The 24,654-nt window shown below is 44.4% G+C and overlaps 3 protein-coding genes and 1 long non-coding RNA gene across 5 annotated transcripts in view; 1 reads left to right on the top strand and 3 right to left on the bottom strand.

Moving 5' to 3' along the window:
* Positions 1 to 1,569, bottom strand: part of ninl (ninein-like) — a gene marked incomplete at its 5' end in the record, with an annotated part of 85,500 nt that extends 83,931 nt beyond the window's left edge. For both annotated transcript variants that reach the window (XM_079511598.1, XM_079511599.1), the window contains one exon: positions 1,381 to 1,569. In XM_079511598.1, the coding sequence (XP_079367724.1) occupies positions 1,381 to 1,569 (189 nt within the window). The remainder of the gene's footprint in view (positions 1 to 1,380) is intronic.
* Positions 1 to 24,654, bottom strand: part of LOC306930570 — a 133,900-nt gene that overhangs the window by 97,247 nt on the left and 11,999 nt on the right. The gene's annotated exons all lie outside the window — the stretch shown is intronic.
* Positions 15,785 to 17,119, bottom strand: LOC306931441 (tubulin beta chain-like; the record flags this gene model as incomplete). Its single annotated transcript, XM_079512843.1, has 1 exon — positions 15,785 to 17,119. The coding sequence occupies one exon, from the start codon at positions 17,117 to 17,119 to the stop codon at positions 15,785 to 15,787; it is 1,335 nt and encodes a 444-aa protein (XP_079368969.1).
* Positions 19,596 to 20,930, top strand: LOC306931440 (tubulin beta chain-like; the record flags this gene model as incomplete). The annotated part of the gene is made up of 1 exon (XM_079512842.1): positions 19,596 to 20,930. The coding sequence occupies one exon, from the start codon at positions 19,596 to 19,598 to the stop codon at positions 20,928 to 20,930; it is 1,335 nt and encodes a 444-aa protein (XP_079368968.1).

The raw sequence follows: 24,654 nt of genomic DNA, 5'->3' as shown, positions 1-24,654 counted from the left end.
AGATCTGCTATTTTTGAAACATCGTGAAAATGTGGCACAAATCTTTGAATATATATATATAATTCTGGGGGTCCTTGACATGAAATAGTTTGAGAACCACTGATATAGAAACATAGGGTTTTTCAGAAAACCTATTTTTGTAGAATCTGCTCTTAGATCTAAATGGGTTAAACATGCAACCGATGCACATGTATGTATTTTCAGTACACGCATCATGTGTCATTACAGGTTAGAAACACAACAAGACAACACAGGCCTTTGTTACAGCATGTCAGTAAACAGCCACGTGACTCGCTTGCTTCATAACCACTAAGCCCTACATACAGAGCACCGACATCGCTCCCGCTAGCCCTGGGTCACAGAAGTAGTTTAGTTTATTTTTTCTATTGAAAATTGTTACGTGCCACGTAGTGTAGTTTGTGGGTTGCTCTGTATTCCTCCCCTGTCTCTCCTTCCCTCCACTCTCTCATTCTCTGCAGGTTTGAAGTCCCCATCTGTCAATCAGCCTGTTACCTGACTCCTCCCTCATCCAATCACCACCACCTGCTGCCTATAAAAGGCTGAGTCCCACCTGGGCTCACTCTCTCAACCAGTACACCTCAGTTTTGTTTATAGCCCTGTCCCTGCTGAATCATTTGTCTCCTTTTGTGTCCCAGAGCAAATCTTATGTGTCTAGTTTAATGTTCTACTACTAATGTAAATTCTATGCTGTATGCCCTGCCTTGGGACAGGTAAGACAGAGGCCTCTATACATAGGCACCACGTAGGTAGAACCTTGTTAAGCACACTAGGTAAGGGGTGTTTGCCACCACATGTATTTTGAACTACGTTTTGGTTAGAGTAGTTAGGTAGGCAGGCTTTTGTTTTACTAATTGTCTAGATAGTTAGTTAGTCTGTCTTTTGTTTCCCTAGCTGCTCCTTTTGTTATTTTGGCAACACTCGTGTCCCCTGGCAGTGGCTTAATTGTTTTTGCTTTGTTATATGCTTTATGCATATACACTTGACCACCTGTAAATATACCTCAGAGTAAAAAAGCACATCACCTTTGGTGACAGTAACCCTGTGTTGACTCCGTTTATTTGCACCTCCAATGCTTGATATCCCTTGTTTCTTAAACATTGTTGTGAAACCCTAGCCTCTAGACACGTTATGACTATTTTGTCTAGGGGTTTCGTAACAAAAATCTATAGGGAATTTTTGTTGTGCCACACGTTCCTCACATTCCTAGTCCCTCCCCTGCACGACATCATAGGGCAGGGGTGTTGGCCCAACTGGTGGCCCGCGGGCCGCCAGTTCAACATGACCTTAGACCTTAGTACAACCCTGGCGTAGTGTTAGCTAACTAGCGTAGTGTTAGCTAACTAGCGTAGCGTGTCCTACCCTAGCATAGTGCCGCGGTCCCAGCAGCGTGTCCAGCAGGAGGGGCAGGTGAGCGTCCAGGTGCAGTTTTTGACAAAGCGCCGTCAGCTCCTCCTTGTCCAGGAAGCCCGTGGCCGTGGTGTCACAGCTGTCGAACTCCGCCTTCAGCTGCGCCACATAGCGGCTCTGCTCCTCCTCCGCCTCCTCCATCCGCCCAGTACCTAAAAGTCACCAACAAACTTGATTATAGATGAGAAAAAGAGGTTGCGCATCAGCAATGGTTTTCAGTGGAGTGCTAAACCCAAATCCAGTATACATCAAAAAGTAGGAATTAAAAAAACTCCAAAAAGGTAGCACATCCAAAAATGTAATAAATGGCGGACAAAGTACTCACATTTCCATTTCTTTATTGGCACACACCAAAAAGGAACGCTTACGCGTTTCAATATGCAGCCTTCATCATCTGATGAAGGATTGGATGCGCTACCTTTTTGGAATATTTTAAATTCCTACTTTCTGATGTAAACTTGATTATAGGTTGCTATAGGTCAGTGATTCCCAAACGTTTTCATGTCAAGGACCCCCAAATTAACACTAATTAGCCCGCAGACCCCCATTTGAAAAGGTATGCCTGCAGCCAGGGACCCCCATGAGAGAAGATTTGTACGGCTCTAGCTGTGATTTTCAACCTGTTTAATTTCAAAGCCCCCCAGTTTGCCATGCATTGATTAGGCTACTATTTAATGGCATTTCTATCTCTGGGACCCCCAATTTATATTGTAAAATCAATGTTAATACCGGTATAACCGGTACACTCTCAGAGTTACAGACCCATAAGGGTCCATATGGTTCCTAACTATCCATTTAGCTGGGTGGGACCCCCTGGAACTCCCTCAAGGACCCCTGGGGGTCCCCGGACCCCACTGCAATAGGTGACACACGTCTCGTATTGTTCTCGGTCCAAGAATGTTTTGCCAGCAACGTGAACCTGTCAGTGGATTCCTCGTGACTCACATCAGTGCAACCTAACCTCGTGTCTGTGTTACTAAATCGCTGTGTGATCCGGCCGGGAGCGGATGGTATAACTTACGTCATGTCGTAGTCACTGATTTGTAGTCATCAGGCAGGAAACCGGAATAAGAAGAACTAGCCAAAATAATTCCCAGCAAATATAAATTTAGGGCCCAATAAAATATAATTTCCAGTGGGATAACATCAGGTATACAAACGCTAAATTGTCTATGGAAAGTACACTCAGAATTATATGTGACCCGCCCCAAAGTTAGTAGTAGAGTTCTCAACAGGTCCGGAAATTAAGGCCCGGCCCTACCTGGGCCCTCATCAAACCCTGTACACTCAAAACACTGCCCCCGCTACCACCCTTAGATCTCCATATGGAGCTGACCTGTTCTGACATTCCATTATGTTGATCTGACCTCATCAAACCCTGTATACACTCAAGACACGCTCCATATATGGCCAGTACAGAATTCATTCCATATGTTGATCTGCCAAAGCGCCAGCACGCTTGCCCAGCAGAGAGAGAGAGAGAGAGAGAGAGAGAACAAAATCAACAAATGGTCATTCATGGTCGAGTGACCAACGTCAGTTTGTATTGAGAAGAGAGAGACCGTCACAAAACAGGGAGTTGGACTAGTTGTAAATTGTAAATCGTTACGTAATCGAGGCAAAAGTCTGAAATAATCACGATATTGATTTGAAGACGTCCTATTGTCCCGCCTCATTCCGCACGCACGCACGCACGCACGCACGCACGCACGCACACACACACACACACACGTGCACTGACCTACTCAGAGCTCGAGTGCCGTGCCCAGTGCCCAGGAAAGGCGAGATACATCATCTGGTGTTATCTTTGTTAAGTAGTGCAGTGGCTGCAGGTACAAAGGAATTTAGACTTTGTATGTTTTTCCGCCTCAGGGCCAGAAACCAGCTGACCAGAGAGAGGAGGAGGAGGAGTTGAAATACACTGTGTGTGTGAAGGATCCAACAGTCTAGTGATTTTCAACCCTTTTCGTATCGAGGTCCATTATTTATTCAGCGTTTGAGCCACGGACCACCGTTTGATGAGATTTAAGGACGGAGGTAGTCAATATGACAGATGAACTGAATCACGAAAGATGAACTATGAATCATGATAGCTGAGTGGCGCTACCTTTTGCACTGTTTTTGGGAGACCATGAAGTACTCTAGGACAGGGGTTCTCAACGTTTTTGGCTGGGGACGGCCTGGAAATGCTTTGGCCATGTCTCGGGACCCCCACCCGCCACCCCTCCCGACCCCCAATATAAATTGACTGCTACAATAACCTTAATATAGGGAAGGTGTATGCATATATATGTGTACTATATGTAAACTCTTCATTTCCATTTTCCAGCCATTCAGTTTCAAAATCTTCTTTTTCTTTTTTTTTTCAAAAATAATTTGGGGACCTCCCAAAATAATTTGGCAAGGGGTCGCGAGCCACGGGTTGAGAACCCCTGCTCTAGGATTGTATGTTTTTTCCCCTGTATTTTCTGTCTCTTTTTTAATGCTGACCCTGGGAGCTGTGCTCCGAAATGTCCTATGCACTTGTGCAAATGGCAATAAAGTCTATTCTATTCTATTCTATTCTATTCAGCCTCTCAGACCCAAGACTTTGGAACTATTTTATTGTCCTTGGATAAGATTTTGTCCACAATTCCATGCTGTATTGATGTGGTACTATTAGGAGAGAGATAACAGGCAAACATTAATCAAAATAACAATTCTTCTACATGCTCTAATTGTGTAGACTTCTTGTAAATTAACTAATGCAGACGTTTAACAAAAATAACTCTCAAGAGCGTAAAATGAACGCCGGGTCCATTTGGTTTCATTTTACACTCTCAAGAGTTAAAGATCGATAAGGGTAGCCTGGCTAATAAGCCAGACTCAAATCACACTGCCGGCAGGCAATTTTTTTTGCCAACGGCTGATTCGGTCTGGCTTATTAGCCAGGCTACGATAAGGGTCCATTTGGGTAGCAACTCTCTATCATTTAGCTGTATGGGGACCACCTGGACCCCCCTCAAGGACCACTGGTGGTCCCCGGACCACTGGTAGAGAACCACTGTTGTCGAGAGATAGTAGAGCTGTGAGGAGAATGGAACTGACAGATTGAGTTGAGACTCACCCACCGATTAGCTTACTGGCCCACTTCACTGTACTAGTCTCTGTGCATAACTGGAGCCAAGACAAAATAATAATAAAACCAAAAAAATTAATAAAACCAACCCATAAAATAAAAGAAAGGGTGTATTATTTCCAATGGGAGAAGTGAACGTGAACACGGCTTCTGAGTTCTGAACGATCGTTTTTTTTCTTTTTTTTACCCTATTATCGCCACAAGCCAAAATAATCATATTTGACAAGCACTTGGAATTGGAGGATTTTTGAGGCATTACATTTAGTTTGACTCGGTTCCACAGATATGAATATTGTCAAAATGAATTGCCTCTTTCTTATATTATTCGACAATTTGGCCAATGTTTGATGCAGTAATAGTATTTCTCTGGCATCTTTTTGGGGAGGAATTAAAAGTCCTTAACCGATTCTGGGCGGGAACCATTTTTGGTGTTTCAAGCATTAGGTTATACTTTAGCTATTGAAAAATAGCAGATCTACAAGCTCATAGCGTGGCGCTACAAGCTTGTAGGTCTGCTATTTTTGAATAATCTTGAAATGTGTCTCAAATCTTTGCTTCTGAGAGGTTCCTGGAACAACATATTTTCAGATGGGGTCGGTGGCCAATTACATATCATTTTTGGGGTCCTTGACATGAAATATTGAGCACCACTGATACAGAAACATGAGGTTTTTCAGAAAATTGTCACCATTTAGAAGACATTTTTTAAATTTCGACGTCAGGCCTAAATGGGTTAAATTGTTTGAACCCCCCCCAAAAAAAAGAATCATGTGTTGGACAGGGGACCCATGCACCTGGGGGTCTCGACTCACAGAGGACCCATGCACCTGGGGGTCTCGACTCACAGAGGACCCATGCACCTGGGGGTCTTGACTCACATCATGTGGGGACAGAGGACCCATGCACCTGGGGGTCTCGACTCACATCATGTGGGGACAGAGGACCCATGCACCTGGGGGTCTCGACTCACAGAGGACCCATGCACCTGGGGGTCTCAACTCACAGAGGACCCATGCACCTGGGGGTCTCGACTCACAGAGGACCCATGCACCTGGGGGTCTCGACTCACAGAGGACCCATGCACCTGGGGGTCTCGACTCACAGAGGACCCATGCACCTGGGGGTCTCGACTCACATCATGTGGGGACAGAGGACCCATGCACCTGGGGGTCTCGACTCATAGAGGACCCATGCACCTGGGGGTCTCGACTCACAGAGGACCCATGCACCTGGGGGTCTCGACTCACAGAGGACCCATGCACCTGGGGGTCTCGACTCACAGAGGACCCATGCACATGGGGGTCTCGACTCACAGAGGACCCATGTACCTGGGGGTCTCAACTCACATCATGTGGGGACAGAGGACCCATGCACCTGGGGGTCTCGACTCACAGAGGACCCATGCACCTGGGGGTCTCGACTCACATCATGTGGGGACAGAGGACCCATGTACCTGGGGGTCTCGACTCACAGAGGACCCATGCACCTGGGGGTCTCGACTCACAGAGGACCCATGCACCTGGGGGTCTCGACTCACAGAGGACCCATGCACCTGGGGGTCTCGACTCACAGAGGACCCATGCACCTGGGGGTCTCGACTCACATAGGACCCATGCACCTGGGGGTCTCGACTCACAGAGGACCCATGCACCTGGGGGTCTCGACTCACAGAGGACCCATGCACTTGGGGGTCTCGACTCACAGAGGACCCATGCACCTGGGGGTCTCGACTCACAGAGGACCCATGCATCTGGGGGTCTCGACTCAGAGGACCCATGCACCTGGGGGTCTCAACTCACAGGTTGAGAACCACTGACATAAAACATCACTATACTGTTACCTGCCTATCTGTCCTGCCTTCTCTTCAGTCTCTCCATCTGTCCGCACTCAATCAGATATGACTAAAATTAAATGTGAATTATATTATTGACTTAAATGACTTAAACTAAAACAAACTTTGCTGTCAAAATCAACACTAGTCTTTGGTGTAGTCAATTTTGAGGGCACACAAAGGCCAAATAAATGCCATCAGGGCAGCAATGCCATCAAAATAAAACAACGATTTCTGTGACTTGAATTTTACCGGTTAGGGTACGATTTTATTAAATAATTATCAGCTAAAGAAATGCTTTTAAATTTTGATTCCAGAATCTAGAATCTCAATCTGGACACAATCTTATCCCACGGTAAGAACATATTCTAAGTCTTGGCTCTGAGAGGCTAAATGTGATGACATTTCCTAGTGGTAGTCTGTGGCTCAAATGCCAAATAAATAATGAAACCTTGATGTGAAGCAGGTTGAAAACCACTGGCCTACGGCAGCAGATTGGAGTTGCGTTGTTTTTTTAATCACATTCCTTAGCCTCGCTCAGACTGCATAAAAGCAGTCCCACTCCAATCTGGATAGGAAAGGAGATTGTTTTGGGCTGACTGTACTGAATAAACTATGCTATTAGTAGTATTCTCCTCCCCACTGACTGATGTGGTACAGTGTGGCTTCTTTAATGTTGTTTAATGTTACTATATATAGGGCTAATACACCCCAAAAGGTGGAAAACCCAACAGGTAAAATAAATGTAGGCGTATGTATGCTTTGGAAAATGGTAGGCCTATGATATGAACATTGATTGTTTGACCATATAGGTGCTGGCATGTATGGTAATTAAGGGCAGATTCACACTATGGTCCCGACCCGGGTGAGCACTCGGGACCACAGGTGTTGTGGCATGTAGTGTGAATGCTGCGTACCGTTCCTGGGAGTGGATCAGCCAACTGTTCCCGGGAGCGGATCAGCCAACTGTTCCCGGGACCACATGGAGGAGATCAGTCTCGGGACCGATTGAGGTGTACTCAGAAACGGATCACTGCAATGTGAAAGCACTGACTACAGTTGAATGAAGTGTACTCGGATACGGATCGCTGCAATTGCAATGTGAAAGCACTGACTACAGTTGAATGAAGTGTACTCGGATACGGATCGCTGCAATGTGAAAGCATTGACTACAGTTGAATGAAGTGTACTCTGTTGCGGAAGAATCTCGGCCAATGTGAATCATAGCCAGCGGGGACCAGGCAATCGTATTCGGGAACAGTTTGAATCAAACGGACTCAGTGTGAATCTGCCCTTATGTGTTTTGTTCTATTACTTTTTATTTTATTTTCCTTTATTTACTCAGGGTAGTAGCTGAGCACAAGTGCTCATTTTCAACAACGTCCTGCACATAGAAACACACAGACAGACACAGTACAGTACAACCACAGTCTTATACTGTTGGCCACTAAGCAGCTCCACTGGAGCAGTTGGGGGTTCAGTGCCTTGCTCAAGGGCACTTCAGCGGTGTTGGGTGAGTGATGACCAATCACTTCCCGACCCAGATTTGTCCTGCCCGTCCGGGGAGTCGAACCGGCAACCTTTCGGCAACAAGAGTGCTCTACCCACCGCTATTTGTTGTGACGTTTACAGAGACTCCCTATATTTAATTGGGGCCGATGTTGCACTAGGGCTAGGCCTACGAATGAATAAAAACTGAACAGGCGTTATTAACATTTGACATTCAAGGCCAATTTCAACAATTGCTACAAATTGCAACTTAGCCAGTCAATAAGGCGCCACCTACACAAGAAGGCGAAGGGTACATTTAGGTGATTTTGGTCTGATAATGATGTAGCGTGCATGTCCAAATCAGTCTCCTACACTCCACAATATGTCACACCATTTTACTTTTTGGAGGTACCCAGGCAGACTTCTCAGTCTGTCTGCCCACTCAGAAGGTTTGTCTCATGGTTCTCAGCCAGTGGTCCAGGGACCACCAGTGGTCCTTGAGGGGGGTTCCAGGTGGTCCCCAGTTAAATGATGGAGAGTTGGTAACCAAATGGACCCTTATATAATACACCATTAACTCTTGAGAGCGTAAAATTAAACATTTTGTTTCCTATTACGCTCTCAAGAGTTACATTATTGCTAAACATCTGCATTACTTAATTTACACAATTAGACAATGTAGAATAATTGATCAAGCCTGTTTGACTGTTATCTCTCCGAATGGTACCACGTCAATGAATAGCCTACACACCCACAGCATGGAATTGTGTGCAAAATCTTATCCAACGACAACAAAATATGCTAAGTCTTGGGTCAGAGCTAGGCTAAATGTCATGGTGGTCCGTGGCTTAAATGCCGAATAAATAACCAGAACCTTGATATGAAAATAATTGAAAACCACTGGTGTATCTATAACAGACAACAAGTGTGCTTGTCGTGCAAATAAGTAATTTACAGTGAATGCACCCTACCTGAATTATAGCTCATATGCTGCAAGTAATTATTGTTGTCCACGATTTGGTAAATAATATTTTACTACGATTACTAGACAACATTTATAAGACAGTCACAGTAACTATCAATGCAGCCAAACCAGACCAATCGTTGTAGGTGTCTCTAACGCGCTGCCATGGCATAAATAAACAAACTATCTACCAACAAAACACTCATCTTATTAGTTAAATGTTACGTAGCTGACTACAGCTGCTACGTTCCATTTATTTAAAGCATGCTGCTACTGCTGAATAAGCAACACACACACACACACACACACACACACGCACACACACACACTTGCTGCTGGTATGTAAAGCAAGACACACACGCTCGCACGCACACGCTCGCGCACACACACACACAGACACACACCCACACACACACACACACACACACACACACACACACACACACGCACACACGGTAGTACACGCACAGCACAGCACACGCACGCGGAATGACTTGCTGGTGTAGCTTCACCATGGGAACGGCGAGGCGCCACAGAGAGAGAGAGCAGCCGAAACAAAAGGCTTTGAGACGGAGGTCGGAGGGTAAAAAACAACAAGGCGAGCTAAATAAAATAAACTGTAACCAAAGTCACTAAAGTCAGTCAGTACGAAGTCAAACAGCTCGACACAATGTATAACAAATTACAATGTATCTGTTCTACACTGAAACGGCGGAGAGACAGACATACACACACAACTTATTATTATATGTGCGTACGTGTGTGCGTGTCTCTCTCAATCAAATGAAAAGCAGACAGAATGAAATACGATATGATGTGTTTAATGTCTCACCGGGTCGCCGCGTTGCAGGGAAGTGAAGCCTTCTTCTGGTCCTATCCTGTAACGGTAACGGCAGAGTCACGGTTCCTCCATGGATGGTATTATAATGTGTTTCCACCTCCGTTCTTTCCTCTCCACTCCAGGCAGACTCGGAAAGAAACGCGGCCGGGGACGACTCAGTCGGCTCTCTCTGCTCCCCCTCTCGTCTCCTCTCAGTCTCTGCTGCTCTTTCTGTCCGCAGAGCAGAGCCTGGAACCGGCTGCATGTATGGAGGAGGAGAAACAAACCCCCAAATGGACTCAATGTTACATGTCAACCACAAGGTGGCGCCGGCGGACAGTGTATGGATGAGATTAGATGACAGGGCCAACATTTTAGGCATTTAGCAGACACTCTTAGTCCAGAGCGATTTACAGTAAACAGGAACAAAAACATGGTAATACAATCATATAGGCCTACATAAAAAAGTCATCATGAATAAGAACAAACAGTGGCCATAGGTATACAATGAAACTATGCGTATATAATATAGAGTGCTATGTCTACATAAAATACATAAATGTATTGAGCCTTTTCATACTGTACACCTGTAGGCTGTAAGGTCATGGAGGCTAGGGTCAGGGTGCTACGGCAAGTGCTACGCCTAATAGAGCAGTGTCCATCCACTGTGCCCTTTTGGCCAGGTGTAGCTAATCAGTGCTGATGACTACACCTCAGATGTGAACAAAACTAAAGCATTTGCCACATGCATGCACTGCATTTCTATTATTGAGTGGTGCAACCATAGGGTGCAGCACTCCTATGCCCAGCTTTGTCCGTCCCTCCCTCCCTATGTCTTTCTGTCTGTCTGTCTGTCTGTCTGTCTGTTTAGGGTACCAACAGGGGGCGCTGTTGCACCACTCACTTCAGACAGGTCTGATTTATTTAGGGGCACTAGCCCCGGCCTCCTATATGCCCTGCTTTGTGTGTTTGTGTGTACCCCATATAGCGATGATTTGATTGGCTGAGCACCCCATAGCGATGATTTGATTGGCTGAGCACCACATAGCGATGATTCGATTGGCTGAGCACCCCATAGCGATGATTCGATTGGCTGAGCAAAGTATGTATAAAAAGTGAGGACAGAAATTGTGATTGGCCGGGAAGAGATAATGTATGATGATGTACGATGATAAGAGCGCCCCTCACTTCACACTCTTGTTCAAATGACAGTGTCTAAGTGTAACCTGGTGTGAAAAGGTCTCTCTGAAAATTATAAAAACAAAAATATATATAGCATATGACATCAGTTTCTTTGTTACGCTGATTGGCTGAAGGGGTTGTCTGTCAACGCTGTACTACTCCCACAGCCAATCATGCATTAGCAGGGTGCAGACTGCGATTTCAAGGGGGAGTGGTTAAGCCAGGCTATGAAATTCCTTGACGTCGCCTTTTAAACGTCGTCAAGAGCGGATCGAGCAAATCATGACTCATTGGGAGATCTAAAGGTCAGAGGTCATTTGACGAATGAATGACTGTGAGCTTCAGTTCTTGAGCGATCCCCACGACCCAACTACCATATTGGCGAATTTCGTGGAAAACGGCAGAACAGAACTGCCGAAAACTGGCAGAACCTGTACGAAAACCACAAGGGGTCTTCGCCCCTTCGGGCTTGATTCCTAATAATAATAGAAATCTAATGGTTGGCACTATCTGTACTTATTCCTGTACATATTTGCTCAAACCACATTGCATGTATTGTATATATGGGGTTATGCCTTGTTGTTGCACACATAATCCAGACGCTAAACTGCTCCAGGTGCTATGATGCCATTAGCCTGATGGATGGCCCATACTGGTCAAAAGTACCATTGTTCCGAACTCTGACCCTAACTTTAACTGTAACACTGTTGGGAAATCGGACTATTCTTCCTGCTATAGTAAAGTAATCCCTCACAGGGCTTTTATTTTATCTGAGCTTTATTATTGTTATTTTGTTGATGTTGCTATTACTGCTATGGTGCATTTTTTTATCTTAATATGTAGCATTATTAATGCTGTTGTTGTTGGCCTCTCATAAATTAAACAAATAAAAACTAGAATTAGGCATTCAAATATAAATGCATATATAGGCCTATAGGGGAAACATTGATAAATGAAGGTGAACTACAGTTGCACACACCTATATGTTACTGGAACAGAGTGCCCTGTAGAGTAGACGCTGCCCATTATAACACAACTATAGGTTACTGGAACAGAGTGCCCTGTAGAGTAGACGCTGCCCATTATAACACAACTATAGGTTACTGGAACAGAGTGCCCTGTAGAGTAGACGCTGTCCATTATAACAGGAAATGCAAGTCCGAGCAGTGAATGCTGCCGCGTAGAATTCTGTTATGGTGTACTCACATGAAAAAAAATCACACCTGTGTGAAGTGAGGGGCGCTCTTATCATTATACATCATCATACATCATCTCATGAACAACTGAATGTATGTGATTGGTTGGTTAAATTTGCGTCATATCTGGCGGACATTTGACCTAATTTCTCCTTTCATTGTCAATGGCAAATATTGAGACGTGTGGGGACAAAAGCTGTAGGTGGGGCCCCTCACAAAATATACTAACATTTGTAATGTATGACAATGTGGGGCGGCGGCAGTGGTTTAGGACAGTGGTTTTCAACCCTTTTCATGTCAAGGACCATTTTTGAGTGGTGCAAACCACTCCAACAACTGGCTTTGTACCCGTGTACCTGTGTTTGTTCGTACCAAAAAAACGAGCATGGTTGCTATGGTTAGCAACCAAAAAAACGAGCATGGTTGCTATGGTTAGTATGTGACGTCACTGACTATAACAATAAATGTGTAGTTGCACCACTCAGTTCACACGGGTGTGATGTTTTATTCTGCATCTGAGCCACGGACAGACCACCATTTGATGACATTTATCCTCTCAGACCCCAAAACTAAAGAATATTTTGTTATCGTTGGATAGGACTTTGTCCACAATTCCATGCTGTATTGATGTTAAGGTACTATTAGGAGAGATAAGACGCAAACATTGATCAAAATAACAATTCTTCTACATTCTATAATTGTGTACACTTCTTGTAAATTAAGTAATGGAGGTATTTAACAATAATTTATCTCCTGAGAGCGATGCCTTGTGCCTTGCATGGTTTCCTCTGCCATCGGTGTGCCAATGTGCGTGTTAATGTTATCTCTCAACAATCAACAGACATCATTGAGACGATTAGGTAAAGGTAAACTAGCTTTGAAATCTGCTTAACAAGCTACCTGAGGAAAAAAATTCTAATATGCCACACAATTTATACAAAAAAAATCACACACGTGTGAAGTGAGGGGCGCTCTTATCATTGTACATCATCATGTATCATCTCATACTGGCCAATCAGAATCCCTGTTGCCTGCGATTGGTTAGCTGATTTGCTCGTTTACATATACACATTTACATTTTCCCTTCAATGTCAATGTCGTTTAATGTTTTGATGTTTAATTTACGTAATATTTGGCAGACATTTGACCGGAATTCCCCTTTCATTGTCAATGGCAAATCTTGAGACGTGTGGGGACAAAATATTTTTATAGGAGGGGCTAGCGCCCCTAAAAAATGTATATGTCCCTGCTTCGGCTCTAGCTCAGATAAGGGGTCCTTGGTGATAGACACCCTTGTTCTCGGCCAATACCGGTAATTAAGCAATTCCGACCTACTGTACCTACTTAGAAATGCAGAACCAGAGTGCCGTGCTAGAAGCCCATTCCAACAAGAAATGCAAGTTCAATCATAAAGAAATACAATGATTAAATGTACTGAAGTATCTACTACATATAAAATAAAGTCATACAACTCTGACACTGACAACGGGTCGATAATGAATAAATAACAGGAACACCCCAGACTGTTTGTGGCCGAGTGGACTGGCGAGCTCTGGAAGGTGTCTCAAAGCCTGCGACTCAAAGCAGACAAGAGCGACGCCTTCATTGATCCCACATGAGGAAATCCAGTCACCGGAGCCAGCACAGCCGTTATACTACAGATACAGGGGAAAGTAATGTACTGTATGGGTACAGCTAGAAGTAGCGACCCGACAACTTCAAAGATCAACAATGAAGAACAATATCAGACAACAGAAACAGAATACTCCAAAAGCAGCATCCTGGACTGTGTACAAACGAGTACTATACAGTCATAGTACAGTCACCATCGGCGTGTCATTACAGAGAAACCGAAGTCAATGGAGTGTCACCACAGTATACCCGAGTACAGTAGCCATACTATAACCACAGCACACAGTGTCCGTTAAGAATAGAATAAACTGATGACAATAAAACAATACATTGAATGCAAAAAGAATGTCAGGATCGATCAGTATGTACAGTTTTGTCACCAAGAGATCCTTTCTGGTCGCTGTTTCAGCCGCAAACAAGGACATGGAAGATAGGAAAAGAGAGGAAAAAATAAACTAAAATATAAATAAATAAAACTAAATAAAAACAGTACTGTAGTTATAACAGATCGCTCAAAGCAATTATCGCACAATGTAAGGTGTGTTTGTATACACTAATCCACCTCTCTCCCCGCTATAGTAATGAATCACTCATCGTGGCTGTATTATTGTTATTGTTGATATGTAACGTTGCCCTCTCATGAAAAATGTAATAAAAACTAAAATAAATATCCTAATAAAAATGAATAAAGGGAAAACCGTGATAAGTGAAGGTGAACTACAGATGCACCTTACTGAAACAGAATGCCCCGCTTAGACGCTGACCATTTAAGACATGGCATTGAGTCAAGTAAAAACACACAAATAATTTAAAAGCAACGGCTGTCAGGGATTTCATAGTTAACAATATTTCATCAAATCTAAACCAAATGCCTCTAGGTCTGTAACAATGTAAAACTCTAAAATCTACTGATGTGTAAATTCTTAAACAAATTCTTTAAATGTCTATAATGCCCCAAACAAAACGCCTGTGGTCTCCAAGGCTAGTTTAACAGTAGGCAAGAGGAAAAAAGTACACCCTACAATAAAGACTAAAAAACATAAAAAGGATTACATACTATAACCTACTTCACATTGCATTATTCTGTCAATAGACGATAGATTCAAAAGAAATATTATCGCAGAAATATTATTGTTATTATTGAGTGTAGAGTACGTATACTGCGTATACGCTCCAAAGGCATCCATTACCATTGTCTCTTGTAGCTATGTGCATTTCTTTACCCCATCGCATATAATGTACAGAGTTTGTGTCCACCGATGAAGGTGGAAGACGTCTTTAGGCCCTCTTGGCGTTGTTGGGGATCCACTGTAGCTGAAAAACAAAACACACAAGAGGAGAAATAAGCAGGTCTTAGTACGCAGTCAACCTCTCGTAAAACATAATAATAATTGTCATCTAGGTGATGTGTTGTGTCTGTGTTTCTGTAGTCTCCTGTGTGGTTTGAGGCCTTGAGGTATTCTGGTCCAGAAGTTGGAGTCAGTAGCTTCATCGGTTTCAGGTTTAGTGTTAGATATTGTGTCAGCCCTCCGTCTTCTCTCTGACCTTCATCTCCTCATCCTGCGGCTGGTGCAACACCTCCTCTCTGGATTTGACCCGTTCTTGCTCCCAAGTTGCCTTTGTCTTCTTCTAAAGTGTTGTTCAGTCAGTGTCTGTAAAGCCGGTGCGATGTTCCACGGGGGTTCATCGGGTCTTACTTTGGCCATCTTCAACGTCCCCAGCTGATTGTCTAAAAAAGACGTCATGTTCTGTGTAAGCCTGTAGTCGTCTCTCTGTTTGCGTCACTCTGGAGATCACTCCTTTATTCACCTTTACTTTCTTCATGCTGATATTATTGTATTGTATTATTATATTATCATTTTATTTATTATTGTTATTATTGTCATTATCATTATTCTTCTATTCATGTATTCATCTTTCAATTGAATTTCACCCACGGAAACAATAACGATCGTACAACCTATATAATTACAATTTATAATATAATTTATAATATTAGATTGTTTTATATTATGGTCAATGAATTCATAAAACAAGGTGCAGTAACAGGGTGCAGGGTTTTGGAAACATTGCATCAATTGCACCAATCAACCGGAAAATTGCAAAACATTTGCTTTGCTTTTTAGTCAAAGTCCTCTTCCTCTTCCTCACCTTCTCCGTCCTCCTCAGGGGAAGCGTCTTGGTATTGTTGGAACTCGGACACCAGGTCGTTCATGTTGCTCTCGGCCTCTGTGAACTCCATCTCGTCCATGCCCTCGCCCGTGTACCAGTGGAGGTAGGCCTTGCGGCGGAACATGGCCGTGAACTGGTCTGAGAGGCGTTTGAACACCTCCTGGATGGCTGTGCTGTTGCCGATGAAGGTGGAGGACATCTTGAGGCCACGGGGCGGGATGTCGCAGACGGCCGTCTTGGCGTTGTTGGGGATCCACTCCACAAAGTAGCTGCTGTTCTTGTTCTGCACTTTGGTCATCTCGGACTCCACCTCCTTCATGGACATGCGTCCACGGAACATGGTGGCGACGGTCAGGTATTTTCCGTGGCGCGGATCACAGGCGGCCATCATGTTCTTGGCATCAAACATCTGCTGGATCAGCTGTGGCACGGTGAGCTGCACGTACTGCTGGCTACCTCGGCTGGTGAGCGGAGCGAATCCAAGTAGGAAGAAATGCAGCCTGGGAAAAGGAATCATGTTTACAGCAAGCTTCCTTAGATCGGCGTTGAGCTGCCCGGGGAAGCGCAGACAGGTGGTTACTCCGCTCATGGTGGCAGAGACCAGATGGTTGAGGTCTCCGTAGGTGGGCGTGGTGAGTTTGAGGGTGCGGAAGCAGATATCGTACAGGGCCTCGTTGTCGATGCAGTACGTCTCGTCTGTGTTCTCGACCAGCTGGTGGACAGACAGTGTGGCGTTGTAAGGCTCCACCACCACATCCGACACCTTAGGAGAAGGCACAATGCTGAAAGTGTTCATGATCCTGTCCGGGTATTCCTCTCGGATCTTGCTGATCAGCAGAGTACCCATCCCTGACCCGGTTCCACCTCCCAGGGAGTGGGTGAGCTGGAAACCCTGGAGGCAGTCACAGTTCTCTGCCTCCTTCCTCAACACATCTAGGACAGAATCCACCAGCTCTGCTCCCTCAGTGTAGTGGCCCTTAGCCCAGTTGTTACCAGCGCCGGTCTGGCCAAAGACAAAGTTATCTGGTCTGAAGATCTGACCAAAAGGACTAGACCTCACTGTGTCCATGGTGCCTGGTTCCAAGTCCAACAGGACGGCCCGAGGAACATACTTTCCACTTGTTGCATGGTTGTAGTAGACGTTGATTCTTTCCAGCTGTAGATCGCTGTCCCCGTTGTATGTGCCGGTGGGGTCGACCCCATGTTCGTCACTTATGACCTCCCAAAACTTGGCTCCGATTTGATTGCCACATTGGCCCGCCTGCATACTCACAATTTCCCTCATTTTCCTTGAAGTCCAAAACCTCTATCTATATTGTATTTAACTATGTTAAAGTCTAAAATAAACAGTACACAAGAATAATTATGAAGGAATTCTCACACTACAACCACTTACATACCGTACCTGGTCTGACGTCACACACAAAATAAACTAAGATATAGATATATAAAGAAAAAAGCTATACGCAATATGCACAATAAGCCATAGAAACACTGATGACCAAACTTGAGAGAAAGTAGAGACTGGAGATGACCTCAACTTTTTGTTACGCTGATTGGCTGAAGGGGTTGTCTGTCAACGCTGTACTCCCGCAGCTTTAGCATGTATTAGCATGCATTAGCAGGTCCAGAGTCTTCTGCACAAATGAATGGAAAAGCGATTTCAAGGGGGAGTCGTTAACCTATACGAAAATCCCAGGTGTGAATAGAGTGGATCATATAATTCATAGTATCATATAATTGGGAGATCTAAAGGGCAGATGTCCTTTGACGAATGACTGTGAGCTTCAGTTCTTGACCGTTTCCCATGACCCTCTACCATATTGCCGAATCTTCGTGGAAGAAGAAAAAACGGTAGAAAAACAATATAGGGGCCATCGCCCCTTCGGGCTTGGCCCCTGAAATGTGTGAATGAATAAACAAATGAATAATATATTAATAATATTGAAATGAATGAATGAATGAATGAACGAATGAATCCATCCATCCATCCATCCATCCATCCATCCATCCATCCACCTTCAACTGCCGAGGCCAGTGTGGAGATGCAATCACCCCCATCTGGTCCTTGGTCTGCCAGGGGGTCTCCTCCCAGTGGGATGGTCTGCCAGGGGGTCTCCTCCCAGTGGAATGGTCTGTCAGGGGGTCTCCTCCCAGTGGGATGGTCTGCCAGGGGGTCTCCTCCCAGTGGAATGGTCTGTCAGGGGGTCTCCTCCCAGTGGGATGGTCTGCCAGGGGGTCTCCTCCCAGTGGGATGGTCTGCCAGGGGGTCTCCTCCCCGTGGGATGGTCTGCCAGGGGGTCTCCTCCCAGTGGAATGGTCTGCCAGGGGGTCTCCTCCCAGTGGGACGTGCAGTGAGGATCTCCCTATAGGGCAGTGGGGCGGAGGCATCTATAGGCCCCAGCCACCTATAGCTGGCTCCTTTCCAAGTCAAGAAGCAGTGGGCTCTGCACGAGTCTCTCTTGCATGACTGAACTTATCACCCTATAGCTCTAAGGGAGATGCAAGCCACCCGTCTGAAAAAATCAGACCAGTCTGAAGCGAGTGGTGCAACAGCACCCCATATTGGTACTCTAAACATAGTAACATAGTCACATAGTCACATAGTCACATAGTCACATAGTCCAATAGGGACAAAGCTGTTCCTTGGAGTGGTTGCACCACTCAAAAACACATTTTAGGCGCTTGTATCCGGCCCCAACCTTATTCTTCAATAAATTAATTAATTAGGTGAAAAAGGAAAGAGCCCATGAGCACTTCCACACACACAGCAGAGTCAGACAAAGTAGGCCATGCTTGGCCTATACTTGTGTGCAAGGCGCAAGTTGGCACCTCGACAGAGTGCATTTCTAGTTTCCATTGTGGTCCTCTAAAAAACACATTAACATAGAGCCTCCAACATAAGCTGGAGTCACTCAAATTATGTGCAGTCAGTCTGCGTAGCTATAGTTCAGGCAGACAACTCAAGCCGTCCGTACCTGATCAGCTGACGAGTCACATGCAGTCTTTGCCTGATCAGAGCGGCTATAAAGTTATCTGTTATCAGGAGTCGGGAACTGAGGGTGAAATGGAAGGATGATGGCACTGACAGTAGAACAAAAAAAAAATACATTGCATGGATGCACCTGGGACGTATCCTCAGTGATGTATCCCAAGGTCATCTGGGTTTCGGGTCTCTCGAACATCAGGTGACCCAGCCGGGGTGATCAAGTCCCGACTTGCGTCCCAGTAGCTACCCTCGACCAGTCCCATTAGGGCCAAGGCCACACAATCCGTTGCTCCGGAACTACTCTACCGGGACTGGGAGGTAGATCTATCTGGCGCATGGAGGTACTAGGCTCTGTGGGTTGACTCCTGTCCAGGCCCTTACTGCTCTCACCAGGTCCAGTCAGGACCTGTGTGTTGCACCAAACTCCCAGCACCAGGCGTGGTTGTAATAGACGTTGATTATTTCCAGCTGTAGGCCCTGTTAAGCAGGAAGGTGATGTTCACCTGCTATTCAAACCCAGGGGGGTCTGAGTAGTCCCTAAGCCGCGGGTTCAGGTGAGCCAGAACCAATCGCTCAAAGAGCGAGAACAACTGACGTCACACATTATTGTTTATTTTGTGTGTGTGACGTCAGACCAGAATGTGGTCAGTAATATAAGGTGTTGCAGCGCCAACATGGCATTATATTTCTTTAACCTTAGTTTAGAATAAGTCAAGTAATAGGGATCTAAACATAACAGTGAGAGACTGAGAGAGACATACCTATAGACAGAATGAGGGAAATTGTGAGTATGCAGGCTGGCCAATGCGGCAATCAAATTGGCGCTAAGTTTTGGGAGGTCATAAGTGACGAACATGGGGTCGACCCCACTGGGACATACAACGGGGACAGCGATCTACAACTGGAAAGAATCAACGTCTACTACAACCATGCAACAAGTGGAAAGTATGTTCCTCGGGCCGTCCTGTTGGACTTGGAACCAGGCACCATGGACACCGTGAGGTCTAGTCCTTTTGGTCAGATCTTCAGACCAGATAACTTTGTCTTTGGCCAGACTGGCGCTGGTAACAACTGGGCTAAGGGCCACTACACTGAGGGAGCAGAGCTGGTGGATTCTGTCCTAGATGTGTTGAGGAAGGAGGCAGAGAACTGTGACTGCCTCCAGGGTTTCCAGATGACCCACTCCCTGGGAGGTGGAACCGGGTCAGGGATGGGTACTCTGCTGATCAGCAAGATCCGAGAGGAATACCCGGACAGGATCATGAACACTTTCAGCGTTGTGCCTTCTCCTAAGGTGTCAGATGTGGTGGTGGAGCCTTACAACGCCACGCTGTCTGTCCACCAGCTGGTCGAGAACACAGACGAGACGTACTGCATCGACAACGAGGCCCTGTACGACATCTGCTTCCGCACCCTCAAGCTCACCACGCCCACCTATGGAGACCTCAACCACCTGGTCTCTGCCACCATGAGCGGAGTGACCACCTGTCTGCGCTTCCCCGGGCAGCTCAACGCCGACCTGAGGAAGCTGGCTGTAAACATGATTCCTTTTCCCAGGCTGCATTTCTTCCTACTTGGATTCGCTCCGCTCACCAGCCGAGGCAGCCAGCAGTACGTGCAGCTCACCGTGCCACAGCTGATCCAGCAGATGTTTGATGCCAAGAACATGATGGCCGCCTGTGATCCGCGCCACGGAAAATACCTGACCGTCGCCACCATGTTCCGTGGACGCATGTCCATGAAGGAGGTCGAGTCCGAAATTACCAAAGTGCAGAACAAGAACAGCAGCTACTTCGTGGAGTGGATCCCCAACAACGCCAAGACGGCCGTCTGCGACATCCCGCCCCGTGGCCTCAAGATGTCCTCCACCTTCATCGGCAACAGCACGGCCATACAGGAGGTGTTCAAACGCCTCTCGGACCAGTTCACGGCCATGTTCCGCCGCAAGGCATACCTCCACTGGTACACGGGCGAGGGCATGGATGAGATGGAGTTCACCGAGGCCGAGAGCAACATGAATGACCTGGTGTCCGAGTTCCAACAATACCAAGACGCTTCCCCTGAGGACGAGGGAGAGGGTGGCGAAGAGGAAGAGGACTTTGACTGAAAAACCCTGCGTTTAGTTTGAGCAACCAAGCGAAGCAAATGTCTTGCAGCAATGTTCTGGTTGATTGGTGCAATTGATGCAATGGTTCCAAAACCCTGCACCCTGTTGCTGCACCTTTGTTTTATAAATTAGTGCACCATAAAATAAATACATAATAGGCTACACAATAAAGTATGCAACACATAATATTAACGATGATAATGATTAATCAATGATAATGAAAGTCATGATAATATAACAATAAAAGTAGTGTTCATCATCATGAAGAAGGAAAAGGCGACACATGAGTTGAGATCTTCGGACTGAGACAACATCACCTACGACAGAAAGACAGCTACATACATCTGGGAACATGGAACATCTAACCCCCGGCTTTACGGACAATGGAAACGTTGAGATGAAGACAAAGGCGACTTGGGAGCAATAACAGGTCTAATCCAGAGACGTTGTTGCACCAGCAGGAGAGGAGCTACAGGATGAGGAGATGAAGACGGAGTGCTGACACAACATCTAACCAGATGCTCCACTAACCTGAAAGCAACCCTCAAACCACACGAGAGACAACAGGAAACACACACATAGACTCGATCAGTTGTTCAGAATGAAACGTTTTATTTTCAAAGACCCCCATAACTCTGAGCCTGTACAAATGAGTTTTAATCATTGTATCACAGATCACAACAGAATAGACTGTGTAGAAAGAACTTCACGTGACAACCAACGAACGTGAGGGGACCAGGCTCGTTCCTATAGCAGTTTGCGTCAGACAGACTAACCAGGCAAGGTGCGTGTGAGTCGAATGGATGAGGACGGTGAGTGAAAGACGTCTTCGTTACCTGGAGCATCTGGACCAGTTAGATGTTGGAGAGTTAGATCCAAGATGGCGAGAAGCTATGCCCAACATTATGGCCCAATAATGTGTTTCTGTCCGTGATTCATGGGCCATACAAGGCGTGACCATGAGTAGGACCTAATATGTTGCACTATATGCATTTCAATGTTTCAAGTATTGTTAACGACTATTTACTATAATTATTACTATATAATAATATTATTACTATATATTTGGTTTGAGCAATCTGTACAGGAATGACTACGGTACCAGACCTGCTGAAACACCTTTAGTTTTATTTAGTTTGTTTATGTATTTTAGCCTTTTGCTCTCTTCTCCCGTTGTCCATGTCCTTGTGTATGGCTCTTAAAGCCTCTGGAAATAAGTAGTAGCCATGTTGATGAATTGAATACATATAGGACCACAATGGAAACGAGTCCCCAGGACTATTTTTGTGTTATCCAATTAGCCTTGATGTCCGACTGTACCACGTGCTGTTTACATTTCTGACTAATAATAGTTTTATTGTAATAATTGTATTCTATTCTTCATAGATACTGTATTGTTCTATTGTTATCATTGAATTAAATTCTTCATAGATGCTGTATTGTTTTATTGGTGTCATTTTATTCCATTCTTCATAGATCCGATACGGTTTTATTGGTGTCATTTTATTCCATTCTTCATAGATAGATATTGTATTGTTTTATTGTAATCATTATATTCTATTGTTCATAGATATTGTATTAGAATATTGGTATCGTTGTATTCCGTTCCTCATGGATATTGTATTGTTTTATTCGTATCGTTGTAATCCATTCTTCATAGATATTGTATTGTTTTATTGCTATCGTTGTATGCTACTCTTCATAGATGTATGTTTTATTGCTATCGTTGTATTCCCTTCTTCATAGATATTGTATTGTTTTATTGGTATCGTTGTATTCCGTTCTTCATGGATATTGTATTGTTTTATTGCTATCGTTGTATGCTACTCTTCATGGACACCGAGCTGCAGTTATTGTGCTGATGTATACTGGCGACACTGCATTGCTTTCACCCTGTTGACGCTGTAATGATGCTGTGATGGTGCTTGTACTGCGACTGCACTGTGACCGTACTCCATTGTGCATAGTGCAGTGCAGGATGCTCCCTCTGGTGTATGCTGTCGTATACCACAGATCGAACTCTTCGAGAGTCTCTTCATCGTCGATATACAGTAGTCTGCTCCTGAAAGTGTTTTTCTGATATTGTTCTTCATTGTTGATCTTTAGTTATCGGGTCGTTACTCCTAGCTGTAGCCTACAGTACTTTACTCCCCCCCCCCCCTGTATCTGTACTCTAACTGCTGTGCTGCCTCTGGTGACTGGATTTCCTCCCCATGGGATCAATACAGGTCTATTGGTCTGTCTATCGTTGAGCTTTGAGTCGCAGGCTTCGAGACACCTCCAGCGCTTGCCAGTCCACACAGGCACAAACAGTCTGGGGAGTTTTATAGATATCAAATAGTGATGGCCTCGTCTGCTCTTAGTAGTACGATTTCAACATGTTGAGAAGTGCAATATGAAGTATATGCACTTTTGTTTTTAGATATAAGAGTATTTTAATGTTTTGTACAGTATAGCAAGGGGCTGTACATTTTGTTTTAGGATTTCACTTTTATATTCTCATGTTGTTTAGACCTAGAGGCCTTTCTGGGGGGGTTGTTGCAAATGATTGTTAACAAGAAATCTCCACCAGCCGTTGCTATTGAAACAATCTTGTGAATTAATTGTGTTTTGAGTTGACCTGATTCAACGCTTGATCTTGGGCACTGCTAGACACATTGTTTCAGTAAGCATCTGCAACTGTAGTTCACCTTCTTTTTTATCCTGTAGGCATATGCATTTTTTATTTCATTTTTTATTTTATTTTTATTTGTATTTGAATGTTTGTGTGTGTATTTAATGTATAATGTATTTTTTATTTATTTATTTTTTTCATTTTTATTGTTATCATTTTCATGAGAGAACATCACAATACTAACTAATGATGAAGCTGAGATAATAGGACAGAAAAAGCCCCAAGAATGGTTGCAATAGCAACATCGACATAACAATAATAATCATAATGCTAAGATAATAACATAATAACAAGAAACATATGCCCTGTGAGTGATTTACTATTGGCCTAGCAGCAATAGGGGGAGGGTCTACGTTATTGAATATTCAAAAAAAGGCATAACCAAATACCTTGTGCAATATTGGTTTGAGGAATAAATATATTAATAACTCGGTAAATACTAGTGCCAATACACCTTTTTTTGTTTGCTATTTAGTTTTATTATATGTATTACACATGGTCACAAACGTGACACCCAGACAATGGTGTTTCCGGGGTGGTGCTTGGCTCTGATTATTCTTTTTTTCCTCCCTCTCCCCAAGCACCTGCTGTGGTAAATATGTAGACATAGCGCTATAATAGCATTTTATGTAGACAGCACTAAAGTATATATGCATAGTTTCATTATATTCCACTGTTACGTTCTTAGCTTACGCATGATTCATGATACCTACTTTTTTCTATATGATGTATTGCCATGTTTTTTGTTCTTGCTTAATGTAAATCGCTCTGGATTAAGAGTGTCTGCTAAATTGTAAATTGTGTAAATTGTAAATATCCAGCAGGGAGGGGAGGGGCTCACTGTGATCCTCCATAGAAGTGGCTTTTTTAGTTTTTGCATTTCTTTTAATTGTACTCTTTCTGTTGCCACTGTTTAAGCGGACACAGGGAGCTAAGCTCAATAATTCCAATGTATTCATGTGCAAAATGCATGAGCCTGTATTTGTATGACGCCTTACATTAACATCTGTGAAATGAATGCTGTTAAGGGACTTAACTTATTGATGTTTA

Source organism: Electrona antarctica (assembly GCF_951216825.1).
Source record: "Electrona antarctica genome assembly, chromosome: 10".
Taxonomy (NCBI): Eukaryota; Metazoa; Chordata; class Actinopteri; order Myctophiformes; family Myctophidae; genus Electrona; species Electrona antarctica.
This window is presented reverse-complemented; position numbering and strand designations above follow the sequence as displayed.